This window comes from Schistocerca piceifrons, chromosome X, assembly GCF_021461385.2.
Source record: "Schistocerca piceifrons isolate TAMUIC-IGC-003096 chromosome X, iqSchPice1.1, whole genome shotgun sequence".
Classification (NCBI taxonomy): Eukaryota; Metazoa; Arthropoda; class Insecta; order Orthoptera; family Acrididae; genus Schistocerca; species Schistocerca piceifrons.
In genome coordinates this window covers 866,292,914-866,317,242 of record NC_060149.1, presented here as the reverse complement: position 1 = coordinate 866,317,242, position 24,329 = coordinate 866,292,914, and the positions used below count along the sequence as shown (strand labels likewise).

General features: G+C 42.7%; 1 protein-coding gene across 1 annotated transcript in view; it reads right to left on the bottom strand.

The window, feature by feature from the left end:
- Positions 1-24,329, bottom strand: part of LOC124721662 (probable medium-chain specific acyl-CoA dehydrogenase, mitochondrial) — a 181,092-nt gene that overhangs the window by 85,669 nt on the left and 71,094 nt on the right. Inside the window, exon 6 of the mRNA XM_047246732.1 lies at positions 4,525-4,655. Within this exon, the coding sequence (XP_047102688.1) occupies positions 4,525-4,655 (131 nt within the window). The remainder of the gene's footprint in view (positions 1-4,524; positions 4,656-24,329) is intronic.

The window sequence follows — 24,329 nt, the reverse complement described above, 5'->3', positions numbered from 1 at the left end:
TGGTTGGTTGGTTGGTTGGTTGGTTGGTTGGTTGGTTGGTTGGTTGGTTGGTTGGTTGGTTGGTTGGTTCGTTGGTTGGTTGGTCTGAAGGAGGGGACAAAAAAGTGAGGTCATTAGTGCATTGGGTTAGTGAAGAATGGGGAAGGAAGTTGGCCATGACCTTTTAAAGAATTCATCCTGACATTTGCCTCAAGCAGTTTAGGGAAATAATGGAAAACCTAAATGAGGATGGCCAGACATGGGTTTGAACTGTCCTCCTCCCAAATGGGAGTCTGGTCACTGACACCCATTGGACTAGTCCTGTACTTGAGGTGGCACAGTAGTTAGCACACTAATCTTACTCCATGATGATGGACTGGATCCAACTATTTCAGAGCTATAGGTGTCAGTGAGCCATAAATGTGACAACCATAGTTTGCTCAGAACAAGACGGACCCAATAAATATGGAGAAGAGTAGCATGATCCACACCCCAAGGTGTATGGGCAAGGAAGCAGAGAGAATTACACTTTCACATGGAGCTAGTTTTTAGTTGACAAATATGTTGCAGCCATGTCAGCTTTTATCAAATAGGAGTTTCAAAAGTCAGGAGTCTACTTGGGTACTAGTCACTTTGGCATTATTATAGAGTTCTTGGTCAGGATGGACTGTGGTATAATGACAAAAAACACAAGTCACATTTTTGTGATTGGGAATTGGAAGCCATGGGAAAGGGTCCAAGCGAAAGTCTTTCATGCCATGCCCTGGAGCTGACATTGAGTCAAGGCTATAGATTAGCAGCTATACCAAATGCAAAAGGCATTGACATACAGTGCATTGGTGACCACTGGTCCAGCAGAAGGCACTAACCCATACATGATGATGAGGAAGACTATAACGATCCGCACAGAGCCCTGTGGGACATTATTCTCTTCAACCTGTGAGGAGCTGAGCGATGTACTAACTCTACTGATTGTTAATTGACAATTTTCATTCCACCGGTTGTTTCAGGTTAAAGTCTCTCAAAAGCCCCAGGCATGCATTATAGATAAACAGTGATGGCATCAAGCAGCATTGTATGCCTTATGTAGGTCAAGAGAGACTGCTTGAAAGGATGGTTGCCTGACAGTTGTGATGGATTCTGGAGTCATGGGGCTTTTTGTACCCCTATCTGTGTGGTCTCTGAGAGGGACAATCCACAACCTACCATCTGTTTAGGCTGAAGTCAGAAATCCGGCAAGCTTTTTCTAAATACCAATACTTCATTGCAGTTTTCAGAGCATGTTGGTCAGGTTAAGTATTCCTTACTTATTGATGGACATTGCTCTTTGCAATGGCAAAACAGTATCAGCATTCCAAACCTTACACCAGGCAAAGACCAAAACAGCTTCTGGCCAAACATGGTTGAAGACAATGAGTAAATGGAGCCTTTTAGCAACATTCAGATGTTGGATCATCTGATTATGAATCAAATCAGGGCCTGGGGATGCACTGTGTGATGACTCAAGAGCTTAAAGCAGTTCCCAATCAGTAAAAATTTCAAAACATAATTTGGGAGGGGGGGGTGGGGAGGTTGAAGTGTAGGGAGATGTATTCAACTTCTTTATATGTTGGAAAGATAGCCAGGTAAGAAGAGGTTGCCAGAACTGTCACAGAGAGGATCCCATGGCATTCAGAATGGTCTGCCGCATTGGCACAAATACTATTCTGAAGAGAGAGAGCCAGAACAGCTGTTGATCTTCAGTAACTCAAAAGACTGCCTCTTCATCACAGGTGTGGGGCAAGCTAAGTATACATTCTCAAGGAGGAGCCACAGCATTCATTCTTCTTCATTTTAATGCTGAAATGCTACATGTAATTTTATCAGTAGGTCTGCCAACCATGAGCTACTCGTGTATCTCAGATAAACAGTATTATACTAGCTTGAAATAAGAAAATTAAAATAAACACTTAAATCATACTTCAGGAAAGGGGAAAAAAATCCAGAGAGAAAAGTCATGCTACTGAACACATGAAGCACATAATTTTTGTTAATGGCACAATCAATCACTGTTTCACAACCATCACATTAAACCTCAGATTTTTGGTCTTGAGCTCTAGGACAGAAAATACACAACCCTGTCATGGATTCTGGTATTCTTTCGTCTTCTTTTACATTTGCAAATCTAAAATATGACTAATGGATTCACAGAGTACTCTACTTAAAGTCAGTTTTTTTTCCAAATGTCTCGCCACATATTGTCTGATCGTATGTACAGCCAACTTTATCAGCACAGAATTGTATCTGGTAATATTTAATAAGTTGTAAAATAGGCAGAGGGACAAATGATGAGTTTTCCTGGCACTAGAATATGAATGATGTAACTGTTCTGACATGTCAACACCTCTGTTACACGATCTTCTTCATTGAATTCATTGATTTCAGAATAAGGCCCTTCAGATTCTGAACTAAAGAGCATACATTGTACTTCAATAATACCCTACACCTTGGTAAAGTTGAAAATCTGTTGGAAATTTTGGGGAAATTGAGGTATTTTATTCACCTAAAAAATTCAAATGATCCGTTGTAACAGTTTTAAAAGAATAACTAATTTAAGCTTCTGCAGTAACACAGTTATATTTTCTAAGTTTAAAGTAAGTATAATATTATTTGACATCACACTTACACATATAAAGAAACTTAATCCCAAAATTTTTTATACTCCTTATGTTACTCAATGGTGCACCTGTACCCAAAAAGTTAAATAATGTGAAGAAAAGGGTGACCACTGCTGACTCTGCAAGTCACAGCCATACTGACTTGTTACAACATGAAACTACTGGGAAGCACAGAACTGCAGTGCTAACTGTTGGCTGTTAGGGTACACCTATAACCTAGTGCTCCCACGAAGTGTAACTAAGTAGCAGTCCAGGATTAATCAGATAGTGAGCCTTAGCATGAAGTTACTTAAAAGTGGGGAGATGGAGGGTACATGTAGCAAAAGTAATAATGAGAGCATCTGTGTCTCTAGAACTGATGTTAATCTCTCTCACACCCTTGTTGATGCAATCTGTCAGAGAGGGGGTGAAGGTGACAGTAGAGGTGCAGTAACTGGTCTGTTGGGTGATGACAAGGAAGTGACAGGACCACTTGAAAGTGGTTAATGTCACAAAGATTGTCATGTAGTGACCTTTGTAGCAAATCTATGAGATCAGGGAAGATATTCTAAGGTCAATAGCTGAAAAGGTGACATAGGTGGCACAGCAGTGGATAGGAATACTGTAACTGAGGTGACAGATCAAGCCCAGAAAGAAGGTGGTTAATGAGAAGGTCTCTACCACATGAAATGGAACTCCTCCACAGAGGGCAGTGCATGTTGAAATCTCCATATAGGGTAAAAGGGCTTAGGGCTTAGGGTAAGGGGGAGGGGGCTAGGGGGGATGGGGGGGGGGGGGGGAGTTGTTCGATTAAGCTGTTGATGTAAAGGTAAGGGGGTGCCCTGCCTAAAGGCAAATAAGTGTTACAAGTGATGATTACTGGAGTCATTGGTACTCGTACTGCTATTGCTTCCATTGGGGAATAAACTCACTGATGATAACTGTGTGTACCAATGTACACTCTCATGCAGAAGCTCTTCTGGGGCCAGTAAGTTCTGACAGAATGCACAATAGCCTTTATGAGTTGGAGAATGGTCATCAGCAAAATCTGTTTCTGGGAAATCAACACAGATTACAGAAAAAGAGAGAATTAGTTGTAGTTCTGGCAGGTGACAGTAACCTCCATTGCAGCAACAACAGATAATCACATGGAGGGTGTCCTGGTTAGATGTGAAGGAGTGAAGATAAGAGGTCATGCTTCAGCATCATTGTCTGCCACCATTTGGAGTGGAACATCATCAACAAACACTGGTTCAGAGTCTGAGTGAGGAGAGTAAAACTGCAGCACAGGAAAGGAAGAAATAACTACTGCAATGGCTTGGGGCCCCATGTTCACCATGTATGTACTCACAAAACAGCTGTGAGCCCATGGAGGGATGTTATACATTATGATTAAAGTAAAAATACCATTATATAAATGGCCAGCACCTAGTCACATTTTCATAGGTAATATGTATTTCGTTTGTAAATCTACAGATCCATACCACACAGCAGTGAGTTGTCACATGTGATCCATGGCATGTGAAAATAGTTAGATAACTCACAATCAAATTAGTATGTGTATTATAATCTTTTCTATGATTTCAACTATGACACCGATAAGTATGTTAAAGGTCAGCTCTATGACGTATTATTTATGAGGGTATGTCCTTATGGACCATACATTCAATTCATGCACACAACTTTGACTGGTTCAGTTGCACAAATAATAACAGTAATCACTTCATAATCTTTTAGTTGCTAATAATGGAAAGCTGTTCTTATGATTTGAACATGGAAGCTGTTTTTACTAGTGAACTACATTATTCAGCCAAAAATGAATTACTTTTTAATCTACTTTTGTTGCAATAATGTTGTTGCTTATTTCTCAGTAACACAAGTGCAAATAACTACAAAAGAAAATACTTACCAACTAGCCACACCACCATTTGTAATCCACATTTTCTGGCCATTTATTATGTATTCATCACCCTTCTTCTCAGCACGAGTTTTTATGCCATTAACATCCGAGCCTGCACCAGGTTCAGTTACACAATACGCCTGTAGGAACAATCACTTACACTTAACAACAATGACTTAACCAAGTTTTGAAAACATCAAGGAAATAATTTCCTGAGGAGCAAGAACAGGAGTCTTAAAACTAATTATGTGGATGACATTCCAAGTAGGACACTCAGGCATAAACAATAATTTGAAACAATACGTTAAGAACTAGAGGCAAAAGTTACCAGCATAAACAATTGTTCTTACAGTTTATTTACAGAAAATTAGTATAAATCAATAGAAAAAAATACTTGCCTAGCTTCCGAAAAGCAGGTATGCACTACATGGAAAGTTTCTATGAATACAAATTATGACAAAAAGAAAAAGTATGCATATTTGTTCTGTTTTAATTTAGTTTTAACTTATGCTTAAATAAGCTGAAGGTATTAATGTAGGTAGTTAAAGCACTTGTAAATATCTTCATTTTCTTTTTAAGTTCATCTGTCAAAATTATGATCACAAAGGCTGCCCTGAACAGTTAGCCTCTTTCTAGAAATAAACCCAGATACGTGTAAAGAGTTCTATACATGTATTTTACATTTTATGTAATAAAATGGACAGCATAGCTTAAAGATAGAAATATGAAAATTCCAAATCATGAAGAACATTGATTAAATGTAATAAAACCTAATGAAAATTAAATATCACAGAAATTCTATATCAGTTCTGAAAGGCAATAATCTATTTATTAATATCAACACTGGTAATATTTAGAAAAATTTGAAAGAAAGTAAGTGTTTTACCCTTCAAAGGTGAAGGATTACAAAATATTTTGTCAGTTGAGGAGACGTGGTAAAACACTCACTACTCAATACAGGAAGCAAAACTACAGGTACTCCTGATGGAGAGCGGCAGGGTACAGAGAGAAAGTATGGCACAGGACAGAAGTGTACAAAGTTTAGAGAAGTGAAAATCTGGGGGCAGGAACAGAAAGGTACCTAAATGTAACAGTGACCAATAGTATGAAGCTTAAAGACAATATAGTGCTGTTAAAAAGGTTCTGATAAGGGGAAATTCCTTAATGGAATAAGTTGTAAATGTGCTTGCAATGTAGAGAGCAAAAATATTACATTTTGGGCATGGGGAATGGGGAGGAAGAGGAGTGCTGTACCAAGAGAACCTCTACTCTACTGTACTCCACTCTACTCAGCATCCTAAGATTGTGGGTAGAGAAGGAAATGTCAGAAAATCAAATATTCTTAAGGATGTTACAAAGCAGGGACCCAAGGCCACTACTGTCTATCATATAAATGATATGAGTACTGAAATGCACCTTAGTGTGTTTTTAACTGTATAGCCTTGTGACAATCATCTGCAATCTGTATAAAGATCTTAAATCTCTGCATAAAGGCTTCACTAGAGCAGGAAAACAGATAAGTAAATCTACACACATTATCAGTGCAACAAAGATCCAGTTGACAAGTTCCTGCAACAAATGACACAAGGCAACATTTTAATACTATTTAACATATGTCAACTCTGGTCCGACTACTTCTTAATAGTCTAGCCATGAAATTTGATAATCTGCTAATCTGCACCACAAACTTGAAGACCTCAAAACAGTCTCAAAGATAAACAACCCCTATTGAAGGGCCACTCAAGAAAAGTGAAACAAGAAGTGCACTTCCTTTACTTATGTCTCATTTGGAGTCTTGAAGTTCTGTGAAGGATCTATACTAACATTTTAGATCATATTTTGAAGATGTATTAACAGGAGTGGAAAAATTATCTTTGGATATTTTGAAGGATTTAATATCACTGGCATGATTAAGGATCTGAAGTGTAACCTAAGCTTTTAATATGCTAAAACATCAGTGATTACTTGTGGTGTGCTATTGTATTCATCAGTGCATATCCTGATACAAGAGGTCAATTCAGTGTGGAAAGGTGGAGGAGAAGTTGGAGGCTAGACAATTTTTGTAAATATTGCAACAAGTCACTTGGTAGACTTTTTTAATTTACAATTAAAGAAACAGGTACACAATACTAAGAGGAGCCTTAAAAAAATTTATGTCTTAGGTCAGCTGTTTATCAATTCTTATCACTTTAACTTTGAATGCTTAGAATAATGGATTAACAGTCTTCCAAAATATTTTCGTGTTTGGTAGTAAATCTACACTACCTGATCAAAAGTATCCAGACGTCAATTAGTGGTCATTATATTGGGGTATGTTCACCCTTCACCTTTTTGACAACGTGAAAGCTGCTGGGGACACTTTCAATGATGTGCGTGTCTGTGGAGGAATGGCAGGCCATTCTTCTTAAAGAGCTGTAGTGATGCTGGACACTGGTGTCTGGAGTGAAGTCAATGATCTTACTCATCCAAAAGATATTCCATTGGATGCAGATCAGGATGCTGCACAGACCAGTTCATTTCAGTTGTCCACAAACCACTGCTTTACAGATACTACTTTATGACAGTCATTATCTCTGAACTGCTCCTGTCAGCATGACAATGCACGCTGCTTTTCTACTGTATGCAGTACACAATGCTTTGAAATTGTTCATATTCTTCTGCGTTTAGCATTTTCGTAAGCACACTAAGGGGATCACACCCTCACAATGAGCAATGTCCCAATATTGTAACACCACCTTCTCCATACTTCATTCTTTGCACTACTCATGATGGCAGGTAACATTCTCTAGGCATTTTTCAAAACCAAACCCTTCTATCAGATTACCACAGGGTACAGAGTGACTGGAAATGAGTGCATAGTGAGTGATTCAGCACTCCAAATCAGTCACATCACTGTTTACACCACATGAAGTGTCACTTAGCACTGACTACAGAAATGTGTGGCATATAATGAGCTGTTCAACTACTGAACACTCTTCTTTTTAACTCCCTATGCACAATCATTGTGATAGATCGACTGCTGGTTGCACTGTGGAATTCATGATCGATTCCTTCTGCTGATTTGATGTGATTATTTACAACCATCCTCCACAGTTCTCAATGGTCCCTGTCCATAAACACATGAGAACTGCCTGCTTTTGGTTTAGCTGTGGTTGTTCCTTCTCATTTCCACTTAACAATAATACCACCAGTAGATGACTTGAGCAACTATAGAATGGTTAAAATGTCCATGATGGATCTGTTACTCAGGTGGCATCCAATGTCTAGTCCATGTTCAAAGCCATTGAATTCCCCTGACTGACCCATTCAGCCATTATTGCTTCTCTGCTGACAATACAATACTCACTGCCTCCTTTCATACTGGCAGATCCACCTCTCATGACATCCAGACACCCTATCTAATTAATCACTAGATATTTTTGATCAGATAGTTCATATTTTCACAGAAGCACAAGCATTTTGTGGTGGTGGTGGTGGTGGTGGTGGTGGTGGTGGTGGTGGTGGCAGCAGCAGCATCATGATCAGTTTGCCCTTTTCTCACATGATACCCTGCAAACCAAGGATGAAGATCAATTGGCAGATTCCTTATTCCTAGATTCCTGGAAAGTGTTTGATATGATGCTTCTTTGAAGAAAGTTAAAGGTGTGAGTATACAGAATAGGTTCCCAGATATGTGAACAGCTTGAAGACATTTTAAGTAATAGAACCTAGTATGCTGTCCTTGATGATGAGTTCATCAGAAACAAGGGTATCATTATTAGGGCCATAGGGAATTGTCATAGGATCACTCTTGTTCTTCACATACATATATGATTTGGCAGATAGGGTGAGCAGCAATCGGCAACTGTTTGCTGACAATGTGTTAGTGTATGGGAAAATTTATTAAGTCACTGAAGAAAGATTGTCTGGCCCCAGTAGCTGAATGGTCAGCTTGATGGATTGTCAATCCTCTGGGCCTGGGTTCGATTCCCAGCTGGGTGGGGGAATTTTCTCCACCCAGGGACTGGGTGTTGACAACGACGACAACGACGACGACACATCACCATCATCCTATCATCCTCATTGACTGCAGGTCACTGAAATGGTTTCAAATTGAAAGACCGGCACCTGGCAAATGGCCTGCCCAATGGGGGGCCCTAGCCATATGATTGAATAAACTGCAGAAAGATGTAGGATGACTTGGACAGAATTTCTATTCAGTATGTTGAGTGGCAGCTTGCTCTAAACCTAGAAAAATGTACACTGAGTTGACAATAGTCATGGGTTACCTCCTAATACCATGTCAGACTTTTTTCCTGGCATAGAGCAGCAGTTCAATGTGGCAAGGGCTCAACAAGTTGTTGGACATCCCCTGCAGAAATACTAAGCCATGCTGCCTCTATAGCCATCTGTAACTGTGAAGGTTTGCCAGAGCATGATTTTGAGAATGAAAAGTCCTCTCTGTAATGTCCCATAAATGTTAAATGGGACTCACGTTGGGTGATACGGGTGGCTAAACCATTCACTTGAATTATCCAGAATGTTCTTCAAACCAATTGTGAATAACTGTGGCCTGATGACATGGCGCAGTGTGATCCATAAAAATTCCTTTGTTGTTTGGGATCATGATGTTCATGAATGGCTGCAAATGGTCTTCAAATAGCCGAACATCCAGAGGACCCAGTCTGTTCCATGTAAAGACAGCCCGCACCATTATGGAGCCACCACCAGCTTGGACAGTGCCTTGTTGACAACTTGGATCCATAGCTTCATGGGGTCTGTGCTACATTTGAACCCCACATCAGCTATTACCAACTGAAATTGGGAATCATCTGACCAGCCCATGGTTTTCCACTCATCTAAGGTGCAAGCAATATGGCTGTGAGCCAAGGAGAGGTGCTGCAGGTGATGTGTTTTTAGCAAAGGCACTCACTCACATAGGTCATCTGCTGCCATAGCCCATCAATGCCAAATTGTGCCACACTGTCCTAACAGATATGTTCATCGAACATCCCACTTAGATTTCTGTGGTTATTTCAAGCAGTGTTGCTTGTCTGTAAGCACTGAAAATTCCACACAAACACAGCTGCTCTCAGTCATTAAGTGAAGGCCTTCAGCCACTGCATTGTCCGTGGTGAGAGATGCCTGAAATGTGGTATTCGTGGCACACTCCTGACACTGTGAATTGCAGAATGAGCTGAACGTATGCATGTAGAAATAAGAAGTTTTGTTGTTATTGAATCAGTATGATTGTGTACCCATCAAAACCATGGTGATAAACAGTCCACGATACAAAAACTGACAACATGGAAATAGCTGATCTGTCAATTGGTACCACCTCAATGTGTTTTGAAAAGCATCATAAAGTAAATGTTTTTTATTATATTGCCTACCTGACACTTACGTATCTGTCTCACACCAAAAATTTAAGTAATTTATGCACCAGTAAATAAAACCAAAACAGTGGATGAGGAAAATTAATTAAATATCCCTAAGTGTTCCCCTTATTCATGGGATCCACAGAACGTGGTTAATTAGTCAACATATTCATAATCACAAGACAAGGGAATTGTAGAAACTGAATCTGTATACTGCATTAACAAGAATGTTACTTTGGCTGGGATATGCATGAATAGCACTAATTTAAGCTACTTAAAGAGAGAGCAGCTGCCCTCCAGTAGCTGCTGTTTGCCTGTTCTTGATGACTTAATACACTGCCAGAGGGGAAAGAAAATGAGAGCATTGGAAACCTCTAAAAGGGTGTCCTAAAGATTTGTTATGACAGTGCATATGGAGTACATGAAAGTATTACATTAACAGAGCAATAGCACAAATGATTCTGAGGTACCAGGTATCTGCGCCATGTACTAATATGGGTGTTTCAGCATGGGTCGACTCCACAGGCAGCAATGCAGTCAATAACTCTGGCTTTTGGTCAATCATATGTAGGGCAAATAGTATCCTGGGATATAATATGTCACGTCTGCTTCACCTATTCATGTAGTTCTGTAAGAGTTGTTGGTTGATGAGTCACCCAAGTCACTTTTTGGCCCATCATATCACACACATGCTCCATTATGAACGTGTCCGGAGATTGTGCTGGCCAGAGAAGTTGCTCCGCATCTTGCAAAGCATGTTGAGTTTCATGGGCAGCGTGTGGGCCAGCATTATGCTCGTGGAACAACACACAACCTTCCTGTTGCAAGAATGGCAAAGGAATGGGTCTAACAAATTTCTGCACATAATGAGCACTGGTTAGCATCCCCTCCACAAATACAAAAGTTGAATGAGAGTTGTAGCACATTGCACCCAGACCATAAGGCCTGCGGTGGTGCCAGTGTGTCTTGGATGAATGTACCTTATGAGACAGTGTTCATGAGCTCCATGTCATATGCACAAATGACCATCTTCTGCATGCAGGCAGAATCTCCTTTCATCACTGAAGACCAGGGTGCATCATTCTAACTTCCAAGTGATCTTCTGATGGCACCAATCAAGCCATGCATGTTGATGCTGTAGTGTGAGTGGAAGATGGCTCGATGTGCACTTGCACATTGTTCCACTGCTAACAACAGATTGGCAACAGTTCATGTTGCCACATCTGGGCTCACAGCTACCATAGCATAGTGGAGAGGGCTTGTATGATGTGTCACTACTGTCTCACAATGTGATGATCCTGGTGGGTGTCTGTGCTGTGTGGATGTCCAGAACTTCATCTACGGGTGTGGGAATGTTCACATGACTACTGATACTAGCATTGTTGCACAGACACAGTATGTCCAACTTGTGTGGCAATTCTCCAAAAGGACCACTCCATCACTTGGAAGGCCACAATTTGACTCCTTTCAAAATCATTCAGTTGGCTATAGGAAACACAAATGAGTCCCACTGGCATGGTTGCCTGCTTGCTTCATACATTTGGCTTCTGGCTGTGAGCATTCATTATGAAAGGGCAGACACAGGTGGCACTCTGGTAGCTATGCCAATATGCTATCTGTTGGCAGATGATGTTGAAACTATTATCGGTACATCTACTATCCCCCAGTTGGCATATGCCATCATCGGATCAAAATCAATGCCATCTTTCCAAGTGAACTACTACTTTTCCAGGCAGTGTGTCTGCTTTATTACAATAGTATTTTTGAAGAAAATATTACTTGCATTTGAAATATCATATCCTATTTACAGCATATACTAGTTGTTGTCTCTCCCCCCCCCCCCCCCCCCCCATGAACCATGGACCTTGTCGTTAGTGGGGAGGCTTGCATGCCTCAATGATACAGATAGCCATACCATAGGTGCAACCACATCGGAGGGGTATCTGTTGAGAGGCCAGACAAACATGTGGTTCCTGAAGAGGGGCAGCAGCCTTTTCAGTACTTGCAGGGGCAACAGTCTGGATGATTGACTTATCTGGCCTTGTAACACTAACAAAAATGGCCTTGCTGTGCTGGTATTGCGAACGGTTGAAAGCAAGGGGAAACTACAGCCGTAATTTTTCCCGAGGGCATGCAGCTTTACTGTATGATTTAATGATGATGGTGTCCTCTTGGGTAAAATATTCTGGAGGTAAAATAGTCCCCCATTCAGATCACTGGGCGGGGACTACTCAAGAGAACATCATTATCAACAGAAAGAAAACTGGTGTTCTATGGATCGGAGCATGGAATGACAGATCCCTTAATCGGGCAGGTAGGTTAGAAAAATTTAAAAAGGGAAATGGATAGGTTGAAGTTACTGATAGTGGGAATTAGTGAAGTTTGGTGGCAGGAGGAACAAGACTTTTTGTGTTTATAACCCTGTATTCACCTGACCAAATCAAATAGGGGTAATGCAGGAGTAGGTTTAATAATTAATAAAGAAATAGGAGTGTGGGTAAGCTACTACAAACAGCATAGTGAACGCATTATTGTGGCCAAGATAGATGCAAAGCCCATTCCTACTACAGTAGTACAAGTTTATGTGCCAACCAGCTCTGCAGATGATGAAGAAATTGATGAAATGTATGATGAGATAAAAGAAATTATTCAGGTAGTGAAGGGAGATGAAAATTTAATACTCATGGGTGACTGGAATTCAATAGTAGGAAAAGGAAGAGATGGAAACGTAGTAGGCAAATATGGAATGGGAGTAAGGAATGAAAGAGGAAGCTGCCTGGTAGAATTTTGCACACAGCATAACTTAATCACAGCTAACACTTGGTTCAAGAATCATGAAAGAAGATTGTATACATGGAAGGAGCCTGGAGATACTAAAAGGTATCAGATAGATTATGTAATGATAAGACAGAGATTTAGGAACCAGGTTTTAAATTGTAAGACTTTTGAGGGGCGGTTGTGGACTCTGACCACAATCTATTGGTTCGAACTGTACATTAAAACTAAAGAAACTGCAAAATGATGGGAATTTAAAGAGATGGGACCTGGATAAACTGACAGAACCAGAGGTTGTAGTGAGTTTCAGTGAGAACATTAGGGAACGATTGACAAGAATGGGGGAAAGACAGTAGAAGAAGAATGGGTAGCCTTGAGAGATGAAATAGTGAAGGCAGCAGAGGATCAAGTAGGTAAAAAAATGATAGCTACCAGAAATCCCTGGGTAACAGAAGAGATACTGAATTTAGTTTATGAAAGGAGAAAATACAAAAATTCAGCTAACGAAGCAAGAAAAAAGGAATACAAACGTCTCAAAAATGAGATCGACAGGAAGTGCAAAATGGCTAAGCAGGGATGGCTAGAGGACAAATGTAAGGATGTAGAGGCATATATCTCTAATTTTCCTGTAGGCAGTATCTATCTTACCCCTAGAGAGACCTTTGGAGAAAAAGGAACCACTTGTCTGAAAATCAAGTGTTCAGATGGAAACCCAGTTCTAAGCAAAGAAGGGAAAGCAGAAAGGTGGAAGGAGTATATAGAGGGTGTATACAGGGGTGATGTTCTTGAGGACAATATTATGGGAATGGAAGAGGAGGTAGATGAAGATGAAATGGGAGATATGATAGGTCTTTCAGTGCTCTGTCAAACTCTTCACGCAGTAAGTCGAAACGAGGCCCCAGGAGTAGACAACATTCCATTAGAACTACTTACAGCCTTGGGAGAACCCCCAGGGGATCCACAACTCTTTTGTGGATACGTGTGTAGCGAGCACGGGACCCCGAGCTAATGTGGCCTTCCTTCTTTTCCGGGCTGCATACCCCCCCTTTCCGTATCCTTCCCCACCCCCCATCTTCGCCCCCCCCCCCCCCTCACCTCTGGATCTTTCCTTCCCTTTCTCCCCCTATGGGAGTATGGTTTGTGCCTACGTCCGGAGACGGGTGCTTGTAAATGTACCACACTCTTCGCCTTCCTTGCTTGTATGTCTTCATCTTTCTTCGTCCTTCTCTTTTCCTTACCTCTTCTCTTTACCTCTTCTCTTTACCCTTTTCTCCGCTGCGGCGTTTGAGACCTCTCTTCTTTCCTTTCCCTGTCTCTTTCTTCCTCCCTGTGCGTGTCTGAAGGCCGACCCACGCACTTCCATGCGTAGCCGGTGACGGGGTAACGCGTAATTCCCCACCCCGGGTAGACAGGTAGGACACGTACGTACCCCCTGGTAATGGCCAGGCCCAGGGAGGGGTGATTACCCGAGCTGATACCTTCCGAAAGTGCCAATTGGTCCCTCCGTCCGTTTGTCGGGAGGTGTGACCTGAGGTGTGAACAATCACCTAAGGCGGGTGTGCCCTCGGTGAGGGCCCCCACAAGGAAGGAGCGCGCCATCGGAGACGCCGGTAATCATGGGGATTCTTCCGCAATGGTTTCCTCACCTTCCACTATGTCTGCTCACAAACGTAAGTTCACTGAGTCTCAGCCACAGACGGTTCTCCCATCGTTGCCACAGTTCCTTGTTGTTTCTCGGTCTGACGAAGGTCACGACTTTTCCACGGTCAACCCTTTCATTATTCAGAAAGGTGTCGATGCAATTGCGGGTCCTGTAAAGTCTTGTTCCAGATTACGGAATGGCACCCTGTTGTTGGAAACACACAGTGCCCTCCAGGCTCAAAAATTGCTGCGTACTTCTCTGCTCCACACCTTCCCTGTCCGGGTGGAACCGCACCGTACCTTAAATTCCTCGCGTGGAGTCGTTTATACACGCTCCCTCGATGGATTGTCTGATGAAGAAATTCAGCACTACCTGTCTGACCAGGGCGTCACAGCTGTTCATCGGGTTATGAAAAGGGTTGACTCGAACATCATTCCAACCCGCACTGTCTTCTTGACATTTGACAAAGTTCAACTCCCATCAAAAATCAAAGCAGGCTATGAGATAATTTCCGTTTGCCCTTATGTCCCAAACCCCACGCGTTGCTATCGATGTCAGCGGTTCAATCACACCAGCCAGTCCTGTTCCAATCCGGCCAAATGTGTTACGTGTGGCAAGGATGCCCATGAGGGTGCTTGTCCACCTCCATCCCCTCGCTGCATCAACTGTATGGGTGACCACGCTGCTTCCTCTCGAGATTGCCCCGTTTTTAAGGACAAAAAACTCATCCAGGAAATAAGAGTGAAGGAAAAGGTGTCGACCTTTGCTGCTCGAAAGTTACTCGCCAGTCGACAGCCCACTGTGCCTCAGAAAGGAAAATACAGCGCTGTCCTTGCTTCTCCTCGGCCAACAAAGGAGGCGGCCACGCAGACTTGCGACCTCACCTTTAGTACCACGGTCGTCAGATTGGCCAGCGCAAAGATCGCCCGTTCAACCTCACCACTTTCGCCTGCCCACTCAATGGCTCACCCTTCGTCAGGTTCTGCTAAATCTCGAGCCCAAAAGTCAGACGCCAAGTCTTCGAAAAAAGAGCATTCTCGTGAAGAGTTTTTACGTACCGCAACTTCACAACCATCGGTTCCTCCTTCATCTAAACATCATACTTCCAAGAAGGCTACGAAGAAACACAGTTCCTCTCCTTCTCCGCCAAGGCGTGTCCCATCTACAGCACCACCTGGCGGAAATCGCCCTCGGCCGTCTTCTGTGTCGCCGAGGCGCACTGCTGGTGGCCGGTCAACTGGCCGATCGTTGGTGGCTGGAGCTGCTCCTGACCAACCTATGGATCAGGATCTTCTGCCTTCGACTGAATGCCATTCCATGCTGTCGGTCGCAAGCTCTGAGCAGTTGTTGAGTTGACAGCACCCTTGGTCACGTTCCTCCATTTTCTGTTCACCCTATGTCCATTATCCACTGGAATATCCGCGGCATTCGAGCCAATCGGGATGAATTGTCGATCCTCTTACGATCCTACTCGCCGGTCATCTTCTGTCTTCAGGAAACAAAGCTGCGTCCCCATGACCGCTTTGTTCTCCCTCATTTTCAGTCCGTCCGATATGACCTCCCCTCTGTTGAAGGCACTCCAGCCCATGGAGGAATCATGATTCTGCTCCACGATACTCTCCATTATCACCAAATCCCCTTAAACAGTTCCTTCCAAGCTGTCGCCATCCGTCTTTCCCTTTCTGGATACACGTTCTCTCTTTGTACGGTATACATTCCATCGTCCACACCAATGGCACGAGCTGATCTCCTTCATCTTCTTGGTCAGCTTCCACCCCCCTATTTGCTGGTTGGGGACTTCAATGCCCACCACCCGCTTTGGGGATCTCCACATCCTAGTCCACATGGCTCACTATTGCTAGACGTCTTCCACCAAGCGGATCTAGTCTGCCTCAACACTGGGGTCCCCACATTTTTGTCTGCCTCCACGACAAATTTATCTCATTTGGACCTTGCGGTCGGTACTGTTCCGCTAGCTCGGTGCTTCGAATGGTTCGCCCTTGATGATACACACTCGAGTGACCACTTTCCATGGGTTCTTCGACTGCAGCCTCAACTGCCATATATGCGCTCGCGATGCTGGAAGTTTGCCCAAGCCGATTGGACACTTTTTTCGTCTCTAGCGACATTCGATGACCGTCGCTTTCCCAGCATCGACGATGAGGTCACACATATTACCGACGTTATTCTCACAGCTGCGGAACGTTCAATACCACGCACCTCCGAATTGCCCCGGCGCCCCCCAGTTCCTTGGTGGAACGAGTCATGCCATGACGCAATACGTGAGCGGTGACGTGCTCTTCGCATTTTCCGTCACCATCCAACTTTGGCAAACTGTATCCGATATAAGCAGCTCCGTGCGCGATGCCGTCGCGTCATCCGCGATAGCAAGAAGGCAAGCTGGAAATTCTTTATTAGCTCATTTAACACCTTCACTCCCTCCTCGGAAGTTTGGAGTCGGCTTCGACGGTTCTCAGGCGCGTCTAGTTTCTCCCCGGTCTCTGGGCTCACTGTCGCGCATGCTACCTTAGTGGACCCCGTCGCAATTTCTAACTCATTGGGTAAGCACTTTGCTGAGATTTCGAGCTCTTCAAATTACCCGCCAGCGTTTCTCCCGAAGAAACGTGCAGCGGAAGTGCGACATCTTGCTTTCTCCTCTCAAAATCGCGAAAGCTACAATACTGTTTTCTCCATGCGGGAACTCCAACATGCCCTCTGTTCTTCTCGCTCCTCCGCCCCAGGACCGGATGGTATCCATGTCCAAATGTTGCTGCATTTATCATCCCATAGCCTGCGTTACCTCCTTCGCCTTTACAATCGAATTTGGACCGACAGTACCTTTCCCAGGCGATGGCGGGAAGCTATTGTCGTTCCCGTTCCGAAACCTGGAAAGGACAAACATCTCCCCTCTAGCTATCGCCCCATTTCTCTCACGAGTAGTGTCTGTAAGGTTTTGGAGCGTATGGTTTATTACCGTTTAGTGTGGTAGCTGGAATCCCGCAGTTTTTTAACACCAGCCCAATGCGGATTCCGAAAGTATCGTTCTGCCGTTGACCATCTTGTTGCTCTCTCCACTTATATCATGAACAATTTTCTCCGGAAACGCCAAACGGTAGCAATATTTTTTGATCTGGAGAGAGCATACGATACCTGTTGGAGGACAGGCATCCTCCGCACACTGTTCTCTTGGGGCTTTTGAGGCCGGCTGCCCCTTTTTCTTCGCGAATTTATGGCAGAGCGCACATTTAGGGTGCGGGTGAACACTACTCTCTCCCGTACTTTCTCCCAAGAAAACGGGGTACCCCAGGGCTCCGTGCTGAGTGTTGTACTGTTTGCCATCGCCATTAATCCAATTATGGATTGTCTCCTTCCTGATGTCTCGGGCTCCCTCTTTGTGGACGATTTTGCGATCTACTACAGCTCTCAACGGACCAGCCTGCTTGAAAGACGTCTTCAAGGATGTCTCGATCGCCTCCACTCGTGGAGCATCGAAACCGGCTTCCGTTTCTCACCCAGTAAGACCGTTTGTGTTAATTTTTGGCGACGTAAGGAGTTTCTTCCGCCCTCCTTACATCTAGGTCCTGTCAACCTTCCGTTTTCCGACGTCGCTAAATTCTTGGGTCTTATGTTTGACAGAAAACTGTGCTGGTCCTCCCACGTTTCCTATCTTTCGGCTCGCTGTCTGCGTTCCCTTAACACCCTCCGTGTCCTGAATGGTACCTCCTGGGGAGCGGACCGAGTGGTCCTTCTCCGCCTCTATCGTGCCTTAGTGCGCTCGAAATTAGATTATGGAAGCATCGTCTACTCCTCTGCTCGGCCGTCTATTCTTCGGCGTCTCGACTCTATCCACCACCGTGGATTACGTTTAGTGTCTGGAGCTTTTTACACCAGCCCTGTGGAAAGCCTTTATGCTGAGACTGCTGAACCTCCGCTGTCCAATCGGCGGGCAGTCCTTCTGAGTCGTTATGCTAGCCATCTGTCTTCCATGCCTGCTAATCCAGCCCATGACCTTTTTTTCGACACCTCCTTTGATGTCGGGTATGCAGGCCTACTTCCCCTGGGAGTCCGCTTCCGTCAACTGCTCCGTTCCCTCTCCTTCCGCTTTCCTAAAACCTTCTTGACAACTTGGGGTACAGCACCGCCTTGGCTCCGTCCCCGGATCGACTTGCTCAGAGACCTATGTCAATTTCCCAAGGATGGTACCCCTACACTTGTCTACCGTCGGGCATTTGCTGCTCTATGTGCACAAATGATGGAAGCCACATTTATTTACACCGACGGCTCGATAACATCGTCAGGTGTAGGGAGTGCCTATATTGTTGGCGACACCCCAAATCACTTTCGGCTTCCCGACCAGTGTTCGGTTTATACTGCGGAGCTTTACGCTGTTCTCCAGGCTGTCCACTACATCCGCCGCCATCAGCGGATACAGTACGTAATCTGCTCAGTTTCTCTCAGCTCTCTCCTATGTCTCCAAGCTCTTTACCCTGTGCACCCTCTGGTCCACCGGATTCAGGACTGTCTGCGCTTGCGTCTCAGTGGCGTTCCTCTGGTTCCCGGGACACACTGGTATCTGTGGGAATGAGGCGGCCGATATAGCGGCCAAGGCTGCAGTCTCTCTTCCTCGGCCAGCTATTCAGTCTCTTCCGTTTACTGATCTACGGAGCGGTTTATGTCGCCAAGTTGCTCATTTATGGCCTGCGCATTGGTCAACACTTCCCCATAATAAATTGCGGGAAGTGAAAGCCCTTCCTTGCGCTTGGACCTCTTCCTCCCGAACGCGTCGTCGGGAGGAGGTAATTTTAGCTAGACTCCGGATAGGGCACTGTCTTTTTAGCCATCTACATCTTTTAAGCGGTGATCCTCCCCCACTCTGTCCCCACTGCTCTCAGCTGTGGACGGTCAGACACCTTTTAATTGAATGCCCCTATTTTAATCCGTTACGCTCCCGTCTACAGCTATCGCCTGATCTATCGTCGATTTTAGCAGATGACACGCGCTCAGCTGACCGCGTTCTACAGTTTATTAGTGACAGTGAAATGACGTCAGTCATTTGATTTTTTTTTTTTTTTTGGGGACAACCAACCCCTTTCTATAGTGGATTTTTAAGCATTCCTTCTGCCTTTAGTTTCTCAAATTTTATGACTTTGTTCCCCTTGCTGCTGATTTTAAATTTCGTTTTTTTCCTGTTTCCTACGTCACGGGCTGGGCGCTAATGACCATAGAAGTTTTGCGCCCTAAAACAAAAAAAAAAAAAAAAAAAAAAAAAAAAAAAAAAAAAAAAGCCTTGGGAGAGCCAGTCCTGACAACTCTACCATCTGGTGAGCAAAATGTATGAGACAGGCGAAATACCCTCCAACTTCAAGAAGAATATAATAATTCCAATCCCAAAGAAAGCAGACAAAGATAGTTCATCAATTTTCACACCTATCAGTTTAATAAGCCACAGCTGCAAAAATACTAACATGAATTCTTTACAGATGAATGGAAAAACTCTTAGAAGCCGATCTTGGGGAAGATCAGGTTGGATTCCGTAGAAATGTTGGAACATGTGAGGCAATACTGACCCTATGACTTATCTTAGAAGCTAGATTAAGAAAAGGCAAACCTATATTTCTAGGATTTGCAGACTTAGAGAAAGCTTTTGACAATGTAAACTGGAATACTCTCTTTCAAATTCTGAAAGTGACAGGGGTAAAATACAGGGAGCAAAAGGCTATTTACAATTTGTACAGAAACCAGATGGCAGTTACAAGAGTCAAGGAACGTGAAAGGGAAGCAGTGGTTGGGAAAGAAGTGAGACAGGGTTGTAGCCTATCCCCGATGTTGTTCAATCTGTATATTGAGCAAGCAGTAAAGGAAACAAAAGAAAAATTTGGAGTAGGTATTAAAATGCATGGAGTAGAAATAAAAACTTTGATAGAATTACAATGTCATTGGTGAACCTCAGACAGCAAAGGACCTGGAAGAGCAGTTGAATGGAATGGATAGTGTCTTGAAAGGATAATGTAAGATGAACATCAAAAAAGGCAAAACGAGGATAATGGAATGTAGTCGAATTAAGTCAGGTGATGCTGAGGGAATTAGATTAGGAAATGTGACACTTAAAGTAGTAAAGGAGTTTTGCTATTTGGGGAGCAAAATAACTGATGATGGTCAAAGTAGAGAGGATATAGAATGGCAATGGCAAGGAAAGCATTTCTGAAGAAGAGAAATTTGTTAACATCAAGTATAGATTTAAGTGTCAGGAAGTCTTTTCTGAAAGTATTTGTATGGACTGTAGGCATGTATGGAAGTGAAACATGGACGATAAATAGTTTAGACAAAAAGAGAATAGAAGCTTTAGAAATGTGGTGCTACAGAAGGATGCTGAAGATTGGATGGGTAGATCACATAACTAATGAGGAGGAATTGAATAGAATTGGGGAGAAGAGGAGTTCGTGGCTCAACTTGACTAGAAGAAGGGATTGGTTGGTAGGACATATTCTGAGGCATTGAGAGATCACCAATTTAGTATTGGAGGGCAGCGTGGTGGGTAAAAATTGTAGAGGGAGACCAAGAGATGAATACACTAAACAGCTTCACAAGGGTGTAGGTTGCAGTAGGTACTGGGAGATGAAGCAGCTTGCACAGGATAGAGTAGCATGGGGAGCTGCACCAAACCATTATCTGGACTGAAGACCACAACTATTACTAGTTGTCTTTTAGTCTTTCAGTTTTACAGTGAATGCTGCTAATTGCCGTATACCACTAGATAACAAATCTTTCTAATCATGGAATCTAGATATTGAGATGATCTGTAGAAAGATAGGCTAATGAGGCAAACTTTACATTTTCTTTTGGACTTCTAGGGATTTGCAGTTTCTTGCTTTATGTTAAGCGGGAGGTTGATGAATATCTCCCCCCCCCCCCCCTCCCCCCTCTAGAGTACCTAACAGCACTGTAAGCCTTAGACATGGAGACAAAGCCAATATGAAAATTACTTTTGTATTATATTGTGACTGTGTGAAACACAGTTCAGATGAAACTGAGTTTTACTGCCAGCTCCTTAAAGTTTAATTTGAGATGGTTTGCGTATCTCCAGTTTTATAGATATGTGTTGTTATAGAATATTCAAATCTGTCAGGAAATGTTCCCCAAGCCATTGCCTGATTGTAAAAAAAAGGCTTGATGATAATGATATGAATTCAGCACAAGATTTTGATATTCTACTGGAAACACTATCATAACAAGTCCAATTGCTACTTTTTAGTGACCTAGTGGTATTTGCAAGGTCCTTTGAGGGTGTATTTTTCATAATAATGAGTGTTGATAGTGTGTGCAGTGTGTGTGTGCACAAGTGAATCTACATACTCACAATAATAGCAGCTATATCACCCAGTAATAAATGACCAACTATGGATGTATTAATCATTGAATTTGATGGCCAATTATAAGAAAGTGTCACAATCTCTGCCAAAGCTATTTTCTTGGGGCTCAGTTTCATTTGGGTCACTATTTCTTGTTTGTTTCTTTTTAAATAATGTGCCAAATTGTTTTTGCCTTATTACTGAAATGTTTTATTTTTTGAGGGTAGTGCATGAGTTCAGCTGTTTAGTAACAGAATGGGCAATTTTACAATACTGGTTGCAATAGAGGTTTCACTCTTGACTACGGATTTTTCTCTGAATTCAATGGAGCATCACAAGATACTTTAATCCAAAGAGTTATGCATTTCTTATCCTTGTTTCTGTTTGTTTTGTCTTTATTTGTTTAAGGCAAAAAAAAACAAGACTCAAAGTAACTACATAGGCTTTCCCAGCATAACAACATAATATTCTTCTTGCAGAACCACAAAGTCATCTTGAAAAATATTTCCATGGTCCACCTGCCTGTGATCTTCAGGTGAGTATGCTGGTGCATGAACTCACCAGAACTGAATTCAAACTGCGAGCAGTGGCTCTTTTATATGCTACAGAGGGCAAACAGCGCATGTGCAAAAAATCATCATAACTGCCCTCCAGCACTAGTGAACTTTTAGCACCCCAGTGGTGAAAGCTAGCAAAACTGATAAATTACTATCAAAAAATGTTCCGATGGCTTAATGAAAGATTGCTGTTTTTTAATGTCTGTTATAAATAAAGACAAGGCTACATTGCAAGAAAGATTTGGAATCCTGTTTTATCAATGTCAGATACTAAAATTTCAATAAATTCTTTTAAAACACAGTCCCAGTAGTGACATGCAGGGACAACCATTCACATCTCTTCATACATCATTTATGTCCTTAGGTAAGACAGTGTTCTGCTACCGCAGGTTTCTCAGGCTGAAACAAATGCCTGTGGCACTGGTGCTCAACACATCAGTCCTGAATGTTATGAATTGTCTGACCAATGTATGTTCTCTCACAATGGTAGGAAATTTTGTACACACTGGTTTCCTCACTCCCTGAGCCAAGGAGCACTCTATCCTTGGCTAGCACATGAAAAACACTTTGAAAATAGGAAGAATTTTTTAAAAAATGCGATATCAAAAGATATACTCACTGAAAAAGTGGGAATATCATTGCTTCACATGTATCTTCTAATGCACCCTGTGACAGTCCAAGATCCAGCTCTTGTGTCCAGCTCTCTGGTGAGAAGGGCTTATGGCATTTCAGATGCAAAGTCCACAGGACTCCTTGTATTGGAATGATGGATAAGAGATCAATGTGTGCAGGTAACACTTGATTTGTGTGAACTTTTGGTAAACACTATGTCTCAGTGTCTTGTCATCCTTCCTGTAAGCCAGGACATCTAGAAATGGAACCTTTCCATCCCTTTCAACCTCCATCACAAACTTGAAGCTGGGATGAAGGTAATTCAAATGATCTAGGAAATGGTTAAGAGTATGGTATGGCCACATGTAGAGACAAACGTATCATCGATGTACCTCCAAAAACAGATAGATTTTAAAAACACCATCCTCAGTGCCATGTCCTCAAAGATTTCCTTAAATAAATTGGTGATTATTGGGGACAATGAACTCCTTATAGCCACTCTGTCAGTTTGTTCAAAAAATTTGTCATTAAATAAAACAAGCTTTGATGTCAGCACATGGCAACAAAGCTTAAGAGATTCCTTCACCCAGTTTCTTCACTAATTAACTGCAAGGATTTTTGATGAGGAACCTGAGTAAAAAGTGATGCTACATCAGATCTGACAAGCATATCCAAGGGATCAAGGCACATAGACTTCACAATTGGATAAAACGTGTAGAATTGGAAATATAATGTTCACATTTTCTGACATAAAAGCCTAGAACAGACATTAAATACTTGGCCAAATTGTAGGTGAGAGCACCCAAAATAATCACAATCTGCCAAAACTGAACCCCTTGTTTGTGTACCTTGAGTAGACCATATAACCTCGGAGGTACAGCTGCAAATTTAGGTATAATACATTCATTGTGGCATTTTCAGGATTTGTTCATTATATTGATACAAAAATGGTCAATAAAATTAAAAAGTAGGCTAGTTTTGCCTAAGGACAGTAGGATATTCATTTTACTCACACACAACCAGATCACATATTCAAGGATTTATTTTACTTGCACTTGGAGGTATCATCACTACTCTTAAGTGTATCCTGGGAATGGGTGCATAGCTCTTCCTGGGTACTAGCAGACGGTGCACACAGGAGTGCCATCAGTAGACTGTCTTCAATGTTTCAGTGGCTTTAGTTCTTTACTCAAGAGGTTAGTCACTGTTCATCAACAGCTGTCATATTCTGATATTGTGGCTTGAGAAGAGATGATGCCACACTATCACTTTAGCATAAAGTCCTAAATTTTGCTCATACATCAAACGTTCCCATCACTGATTTCATGTGTGTGTTTGACTAAGAAGTGTCCAGCTTTCCTAAGGACTGAGCTGATGAATTTAGGCAAGGGGTCTTGCATACACTGCTTCAGACATCACCCCTGCAGAGGAACATCTCATCTCTCTCATAAGGGCAGCAGCTTTGTCCATTAGAGAAGACCAGGATTTAATAATTCTACCAGCAGACAAAGGCAGCACCATG